We start from the raw sequence: 9978 nt of genomic DNA on the forward strand, positions 1-9978 counted from the left end.
AGCTAGTATTTCTTTCTGAACGTGTTGAAATATTTAGTCAAGACATTTCCACACATTTGAAGTAAATACAGTAGATTGTATTCTATCGTTACTATGCTGTTGTCATACGTGTGGTATCATGACCAATGTATCAATATGTATTGTATCCTTTCTATGCTGTATTGTGATATATATCATATCATGACCCATGTATTGTGATACTTACCGTATCATGACCCATGTATTGTGATACAAATCACATCGTGACCCATGTATTGTGATACAAATCATATCGTGACCCATGTATTGTGATACATATCATATCATGACCCATGTATTGTGATACAAATCATATCATGACCCATGTATTGTGATACATATCATATCATGACCCATGTATTGTGATACAAATCATATCGTTACCCATGTATTGTGATACATATCGTATCGTGACCCAAGTATTTTGATACATATCGTATCATGACCCATGTATTGTGATACATATCATATCATGACCCATGTATTGTGATACACATCATATCATGACCCATGTATTGTGATACATATCGTATCGTGACCCAAGTATTTTGATACATATCGTATCATGACCCATGTATTGTGATACATATCATATCATGACCCATGTATTGTGATACACATCATATCATGACTCATGTATTGTGATACAAATCATATCGTTACCCATGTATTGTGATACAAAACATATTGTTACCCATGTTTTGTGATACATATCATATCATGACCCATGTATTGTGATACATATCGTATCATGACCCATGTATTGTGATACATATCGTATCATGACCCATGTATTGTGATACATATCATATCATGACCCATGCATAGTGATACAAATCATATCGTGACCCATGCATTGTGATACATATCATATCATGACCCATGCATAGTGATACAAATCATATCATGACCCATGCATAGTGATACAAATCATATCGTGACCCATGCATTGTGATACATATCATATCATGACCCATGTATTGTGATACATATCATATCATGACCCATGTATTGTGATACATATCGTATCGTGACCCATGTATTGTGATACATATCATATCATGACCCATGTATTGTGATACATATCATATCATGACCCATGTATTGTGATACGTATCATATCATGTCCCATGTATTGTGATACATATCGTATCATGACCCATGTATTGTGATACATATCGTATCATGACCCATGTATTGTGATACATATCATATCATGACCCATGCATAGTGATACAAATCATATCGTGACCCATGCATTGTCATACATATCATATCATGACCCATGCATAGTGATACAAATCATATCATGACCCATGCATAGTGATACAAATCATATCGTGACCCATGCATTGTGATACATATCATATCATGACCCATGTATTGTGATACATATCATATCATGACCCATGTATTGTGATACATATCATATCGTGACTCCATGTATGTATTGTGATACATATCATATCATGACCCATGTATTGTGATACATATCATATCATGACCCATGTATTGACCCATGATATACATATCATATCATGACCCATGTATTGTGATACATATATCATGACCCATGTATTGTGATACATATCATATTGTGACCCATGTATTGTGATACATATCGTATCATGACCCATGTATTGTGATACATATCGTATCGTGACCCATGTATTGTGATACATATCGTATCATGTCCCATGTATTGTGATACATATTGTTTCATGACCCATGTATTGTGATACATATCGTATCATGACCCATGTATTTTGATACATATCGTATCGTGACCCATGTATTGTGATACATATCGTATCGTGACCCAAGTATTTTGATACATATCGTATCATGACCCATGTATTGTGATACGTATCGTATCATGTCCCATGTATTGTGATACATATCGTATGATGACCCATGTATTGTGATACATATCGTATCATGACCCATGTATTGTGATACATATCATATCATGACCCATGTATTGTGATACAAATCATATCGTTACCCATGTATTGTGATACATATCATATCATGACCCATGCATAGTGATACAAATCATATCGTGACCCATGCATTGTGATACATATCATATCATGACCCATGCATAGTGATACAAATCATATCATGACCCATGCATAGTGATACAAATCATATTGTGACCCATGCATTGTGATACATATCATATCATGACCCATGTATTGTGATACATATCATATCATGACCCATGTATTGTGATACATATCGTATCGTGACCCATGTATTGTGATACATATCATATCATGACCCATGTATTGTGATACATATCATATCATGACCCATGTATTGTGATACATATCATATCATGACCCATGTATTGTGATACATATATCATGACCCATGTATTGTGATACATATCATATTGTGACCCATGTATTGTGATACATATCGTATCATGACCCATGTATTGTGATACATATCGTATCGTGACCCATGTATTGTGATACATATCGTATCATGTCCCATGTATTGTGATACATATCGTTTCATGACCCATGTATTGTGATACATATCGTATCATGACCCATGTATTTTGATACATATCGTATCGTGACCCATGTATTGTGATACATATCATATCATGACCCATGTATTGTGATACATATTGTATTGTGACCCAAGTATTGTGATACGTATCTTATCATGTCCCATGTATTGTGATACATATCGTATCATGACCCATGTATTGTGATACATATCGTATCATGACCCATGTATTGTGATACATATCGTATCATGACCCATGTATTGTGATACATATTGTATCATGACCCATGTTTTGTGATACGTATCATATCATGACCAATGTATCACATGTATCATTACTCTGCTGTATCATTTCATCCCCTCTGTGTATGCTATTTATCAAATTCGGGGTATTTTTCAGGTGTCCATTCTGGTGATCTGGAGGGACCACTTTAATCAAGTTATGAAGATGTACATTATTTATATGTAAATAATGTTGAAGAGAGAGAACTACAGCGACCATGTATATAAGACTTGCTACATTGTGAAACTGAGTTGCAGTTTGAATAACAATAGGATGTCCAGTGGCCAAGTAGTTCCCTTCTTGCAACACTCACATTATCATGCTGTATTGGCAAACGATTCATTTCACACATTTAGTCAACCAAATCATTTGTTTCACATGACCCTGGCACTGTGGTGTGTGACTCTCTAAACAACACGGGAAGAGTTTCATTTGGACTCCAAAAACAGTTTTGTTGACATTTATTTCTTACAAAATATCCTGTGCATTGATAACGCAATACATTACAAACAAGCAAATGCATGAGAAAGGGAGGTATGGTTTGCTCTGTTGTCATCACAACGACATCTGCAAGTGTCCCTCCGGCAGCTAAGGGGCCTATAGAGATTATCCTTAATCTTGAGTGAACACTTGTTTCCTATTTTAGTCCCGGCTTCAAACAAGACTGGCTAATTCCAATAATTTAGGAATATACAAGAATGCTTGAAACTCAGAACTACTTTTAGTTGCTCCTGTGTGGTGAAAATCTGATAAGTCAGGAAATGGCTGGATCAGGTTTCCATGGTATTCAGATTCCTGTTTGTGTTTGTGTTGTGTAATTATGGTTGGGAAATATTACTCAGTATTTAAACCAAGGAAAGTGCCATAAAGACAGCTGTTTACCAAGGTAGCAAAAAGTTAACAAAGGGCATTGTGGAGCTTTAATGAAGTACATGGTTGAATTTCCTATATGAAATGTATCTTATGGTTGTGTCTTTTGACCCAGCTATAATTGCACTGTCTAGATCAAGTCCTTGAGATAATGAATTAGTGCATTTTGCAACAGTATGAAGTACATAATAAATGTTTGTCAGGATGATTTGTCTTTCCATTGCAACATGTTTTTGAAAAATGAACTCTTATTATTATGTAAACTTGTAAGGGTTAGCCATCCACAAATGTTTGACAACTTCAGTCATTGAACACCCTTGTGTCATGCTTCCCTGTGCTTGATGATGGTACTAGAGATGATGGTACTAGAGATGATGGTACTAGAGATGATGGTACTAGAGACGATGGTACTAGAGACGATGGTACTAGAGATGATGGTACTAGAGACGATGGTACTAGAGGCGATGGTACTAGAGATGATGGTACTAGAGATGATGGTACTAGAGACGATGGTACTAGAGACGATGGTACTAGAGATGATGGTACTAGAGATGATGGTACTAGAGATGATAGATATGTTCCTATTATGGTTTACAGCAACAGTAATTACATTTGTGGCAGCAGACCAGTCTGTTTCAAGTTGGATCATTTTTGGGGACCAGGGTGCAACTTCCTTAAATGGGCCCTCATTTTCTTGAAAAATGAAAGAAAAACATTCCTGTAACTGGACTACTTTTGACCTCGACATCAGGACTATCTTGTTAGTTTGGGACATATACTATTCACACTTTGGTAAGGATCAAATCATGGATTCAACAGAAAACTATGATGTGGGGTCAAATTGGATTTAAATGTCTAAGCTTATTGTAAGCATGGATCCTTGGTTTCAGTGTGTCATTTTAATTTTGTGGATCCCATACCTGCTATTGGCAGGTGTTGTGTACTTGTCAATGACTCGTTCCATGATTTCAAAATGTTTGATTGGTGCCATGAACACCAATTTTATGGTTACTCATGTATCAAGTGCATAAGGTTAGATTAATGTGACTGTTTGCCTAGAGAGGGGTTACCATATTGATCCAGTTTTAAATGGATACAATTTCAAATTATGAATCTACGTTGAAGTAAAGTGTGAGTAGTATATATCGAAAAGTCTTATAGGGTCATTGGCCATTATTCTTCTCAGAATGAAATTGTCTTTAATTACACAATTGCTAAATCATGAAATTCTATGTTTTCATGTTGATTTGTTGATGTAACTTGTTGATAAATGAAATAATAATGAATCATGCACTGACAAAGGCTTGGTCACATTTGAATGCGTCTCCCTTAATATGTGTACAAGCCCTCAAATATTTTGTCACTTAATGGAGTCTGTTTTTGTTTATCATGCAATCAATTAATAGTTGAGTATATCAGGTCAAAATACTGCTATTGGCTCTACTGTGTCCAGCAATGATTGTAAGGTGATTTTAGAAGCCATTCAGTTATAAACGAAACTTTGTTTTATACATAGTGTCATGTGTCCCAGTATCAACAACCTGTTCATTGCTTATTAAGTCTTTCATCTTGGTAAATGTCACTAGTCACATTTTATATTTTGCAGAAAGGTTTCTGAATTAGAAAAGAAAGGTAAAATGAATAGGCATATTTGCAGCTCACTAGAAATGAATTAATGCAACTGATGGCCTTCCAGCTAAATGTGCAAGTAACTCTACTTTTCATATTAAGAAAGTAAGTTTTAAGAATTCCATCACACAGACGTGATCAGATTTCCAAGAAATCAAATGTGGTATTTTGAAATGGTAATTTCAAACCAGGTGCCAAAATCAGAATCATGATTTACAAGTTAACACTGTATCTCACAAAGATCTGTGACATTATGTAAAATGCCATTCAAGTTGGAATAATATGAACACTGACTTGGTGACAGACAAATGTATCACAGGCTTCTGTTATGTTGATGTAACAGTCAGAGACTGTAATCCTTGTTGAGAGAAAAATAAAACATTAAACTTTAGTGGAGCATTACTGTCACAACCCCACGCATGCACTTCAGGTGGAACTCAGCACAGCCCCATACTTGTCAGGAAACAACCAGTGCTGTTCCACCAGCCGTTTGTCACCCCTTGGTGTGAAGTGAGAAAAACGGACAATATTACATGATAGTTTCTTAAACAACTTTTTCCGTGATGATCGATCATAAAACGTCAGATTTCAGATCCTGTTGTGTACAGAGGGTTCAGGATCATGTTTTGTGCATTATCCCTATTTTGAGTTATTTAATATTTCATCATTATCATTTGAACTGTAATTATTGTCCACTTGGTCCTGTGGTCAATTTTGAAAGATTTCTTTCCCTGTTGACCAACATGGCCAACTGTAATAAAAACACAAGATTATACGATACTCATTTATTCATCAGCTTATGTTCAAAGATTTGTGTGTGACCACTATTGCAGAAAACAAATAATACAATTTATATACAAATAAACTTGAAATAAGGATAAGGTGAAATAAGTTATACATAAATAGTGTGGTTTAACAAACTGTATGTGTGACAAAGTAACAACTAAAACAACTGTACCCATACAAGTGGCTGGTCCCGTGACAGTAGCAGACAAGAAGGAGGACCCACTTACACAGGTCAGTTTCTAAACACTTACACACAGACTTTGCAGGCAACAGCGAGTCATAACCTTACAAGATATTTGTAGCACAACCATTCATCATTTTCACAATAAGGTTTAGTTGGGAGGGACCTGTAATCGCCAAACAAGCAAGGTTCTTTACCTCAGGTTTGAGATTCAGTTGGAGGACACTTTTGTCTATTGCAGATATCATCTCAGGACACAAGCTTAACAAATATATGTCACCATCAACATAATTTATAACCAATAACAACTGTCCAGGGTTTGCCATCATAGAGAGCTGGACATAATGGGCTGGAGCATGCTCTCACACAGAGGTTCAACATCTTGCCAGAATGACTTTCCTTCAAGAAATTTGCTTTGAACAATGATTTTATGAGAGTGAGTGAGTTTAGTTTTACGCCACTCTCAGCAATACGGCAGCAGTCTGTAAATAATCAAGTCTGGACCAGACGATCCAGTAATCAACATGAGCATTGATCTACACAATCTCCTGGTTGATTTTATTAGGTTAGTTATACTACTGCTACTTCAAATATACAAATTATAGTTTTACAAGTATGCTTCTTCATCAGATTTGATTCACAATGATTCATATTAAGTAGTGATTGAAATAACATAGTGCTTAGCAAAGATATATTTGGAAGATGTAAGCAATATTTAGTCATTACACAACACAGAAATAGCACTTTATACAAGAATTTGTGAGAAGACATAAGACAATCAACATCTAAGGTACTTAACAGCTTTGATTTTGGGACACTTATAAAGTATTTGTTACAAATAACGAACATGCTCTGTTAATCTCCATACTTCCACAAGCAGGCAAACTAGATACAAAACTATATGATAGCATATATTGTTTGCCCACATTATCACATGGCACATCTCACTAATAATAATCTTGGAATTCCCATGCTTGAAAAAATATAACAATATCTTGCACATTTACATTTGACCAAAGTAGCATTTGCTACACCTAGCATCCCAACACAAGGACGATGATCACAAAGGAGTATAACCCTGTCAGTCCAACACTGAAGAACCATCACAAAGGGATGTAACCTTGCACATCACACACCAAGGAAAATTATCCCCGCTACACCTCCATCCCAACACGATGATGACAAAGGGACATAACCCTGTCGGTCCAACACTGAAGAACCATCACAAAGGGACATAACCTTGTACGTCACACACCAAGGACAATGATCCCAGAGAGGTATAACTTTGTGCATCACACACAATGGACAAGGCTGACAACGGGGAAGAACCTGCAATGTCAATATTAACTTAGTTCTTTGCTTCATTACAAAAATACAAGCCTTGTACAAAACCCAGATTATGTCATCAAAATAAGCTAGCTACCCAGCACCTATTTCATCAGTCAGTCGTGGCAGGAAGGTGACAACACTGACATATCTCAACAACAGTTCACAGAAACTCAATTATGGGCCAAGAGTTTTTCAAGCCATTGTGGTTAATATCGATGTAAAAAGGTCAGGGCCACGGAGTGGCTGCCAAATATGGTTTTGAGGTAGCTATAGTCAGGAACGGGAACCTCTGCTTGTTTATCTGTGCCTGTTTGACTGATTGAGTTCAGTTTAACGCCACTTTTAGCAACATCACAGCGGGGAATACCAGAAATGAGCTTCACACATTGTACCCATGTGGGGAATCGAACCGGGGTCTTCGGCCTGACGAGCGAACGCTTAAACCACTAGGCTACCCCACCGCCCCTGTGCCTGTTTGAAAGAAACTGAAGTTGACAAAGGGGCCACTGCATTACAGATTACTAAGATCATGCCTGCCTAATGTTCTGCTTGCTGTTGGTTACAGAGACTAGTCATATAAAATCGTCATAAAGGCTGTTATTACCAGATATCAGGTGTTCTGTGAGATTTTCAAAAGGTTACCCTAAGAACAATTAAACAGAATATTAGTTTTATGAATTAGCTGACTGTATCCTTTGGGCATTTTAAGAAACAACAAATACAACTTTGTACAAACTGTTTAACAATGCTAAAATAAATATATGGAGACAACATTCATATCAAATTTCAGCACATTATGGTCGGTCAGTTACTGAGAAAAAGACATTTATGGCAAACAAGAATTTTGAAATTGTACTGATCAATTAACTATCTGCACTCAACCTTTTATGATCATGATTAACCTGAGGTATTTAAAATATCAATTTCAATTGTAATTTCATACAAAATGACGACACAGGAACATTTACAAAAAACTTTCATGTTCTGATTAGTGGGAACGTATGCCCCATGGTGGCCAACTGCTTGACACATGGACATCAGCTCACACCAACAGCTCACAAGCAAAGTAGAAAACTGATTGTCCTATATTGTCCCCACCCCACCCCACCCCTCCATACTTACCCAGCCTACAAATATGGGATTAGCTGACAATACTGTCAAAACTGACAACAAATTCTTCAATAAATTGTCACCGTGGCATCTGTATCAAAACATTGTTACAAAAGTACACTAGAAGATGATATTGAAGAAGTTGGTATCCATGAATTGTGTCTTCTTCGACATCCATCAACTTCTTAGAAGTGCCCTTAAAACAACTGTACGTATTGCACATCGAGGGGAGAAAAGAACCTTTTTTCCTGATAACATATCACAAGATATTCTGACATCAAAATGAGTGTCAAAAAAGTGAAAATATCAATCTCATCCACAAACTGATTATGTCTGTTCTCTTTTGATCATAATTGTCATTATTGTCTCCCCTGTTCAACTCCTACTTGCATCTTTAACAGAGAATAACCGAGCTAAGAGGGACTACAAATTATATGTGAACACATGCTGTCAATGCCAAGCCCTTAATTTTGTATTTTCCTCATTAATCATGTTAATAATGCTTAAAGGCTAAGATAAGGATTGATGTTAAAACACTGCGATAGTTATCCATTAATGGTGTATAGTTTGATATTGCTCATTGATAAGAGAGTAAACTGCTCTGAAGGTAGCCAATTGATGGTGTCAACATACAGACACACGGTCTTCTCATGGGTCGACATCTTGGACAACAACGGCTGTGCTCACCATCAAGGCTGTGCTCACCATCAAGGCAGTATAACAGTCACAGAATAACATGGCAGCAATCAGCCTAGATCTTTCCCCTATTAACAGGGACATGACAAGGAGATACCTGTGTCAACATTGGTCACAATCACAGCTTGGCCAGGAATGACAAGACAAGAGTGACAGTTTTCCTGAGCTGGCCATTGGGTGACCCACACACAGAATGCCCCATTGGGTGACCCACACACAGAATGCCCCATTGGGCGACCCACACACATGATGCCCCATTGGGTGACCCACACACAGAATGCCCCATTGAGTGAATGCCTGTTCAACAATCTGTGGCAGTATTATGCATTGCCACACCCATTCCCAAAACATCAACTTTGAAATTTCCAATCTCCAACATCGCTGGCAGTCATACTTTACTACTGGTTCGCCTCGATATCACACCAGTATTATTAGAAGCTTTCATCTCTTACATTCATGAAATATCAGGATATTTGTGACTACTGAAGAGGAGTCTGCCATGGAACAAGAAGCTGCTGCTAGGTTCAGGTTATCACTGACCAGCAGTCTCACT

The 9978-nt window shown here is 37.0% G+C and overlaps 1 protein-coding gene and 1 long non-coding RNA gene across 2 annotated transcripts in view; one reads left to right on the forward strand and one right to left on the reverse strand.

Moving 5' to 3' along the window:
- The window catches only part of LOC124279723 (serine/threonine-protein kinase mTOR-like), a 73309-nt gene extending 69410 nt beyond the window's left edge, over nt 1-3899 (forward strand). The window contains 1 exon segment of the mRNA XM_046715586.1: nt 2942-3899. Coding sequence (XP_046571542.1) covers nt 2942-2957 — 16 coding nt within the window. The 3' untranslated portion in view covers nt 2958-3899.
- Nucleotides 3900-6093: 2194 nt separating this feature from the next.
- Nucleotides 6094-9635, reverse strand: LOC124279694. Its single transcript, XR_006899451.1, has 2 exons — nt 7530-9635; nt 6094-7410 (listed from the first exon to the last, which is right to left on the reverse strand). It is a non-coding gene; the product is annotated as an uncharacterized LOC124279694 (long non-coding RNA).
- Between the last annotated feature and the right edge of the window lie 343 nt (nt 9636-9978).

This window comes from Haliotis rubra, unplaced genomic scaffold (assembly GCF_003918875.1).
Source record: "Haliotis rubra isolate DU_JTF1 unplaced genomic scaffold, ASM391887v1 Scf255, whole genome shotgun sequence".
In the NCBI taxonomy this organism is placed as follows: Eukaryota; Metazoa; Mollusca; class Gastropoda; order Lepetellida; family Haliotidae; genus Haliotis; species Haliotis rubra.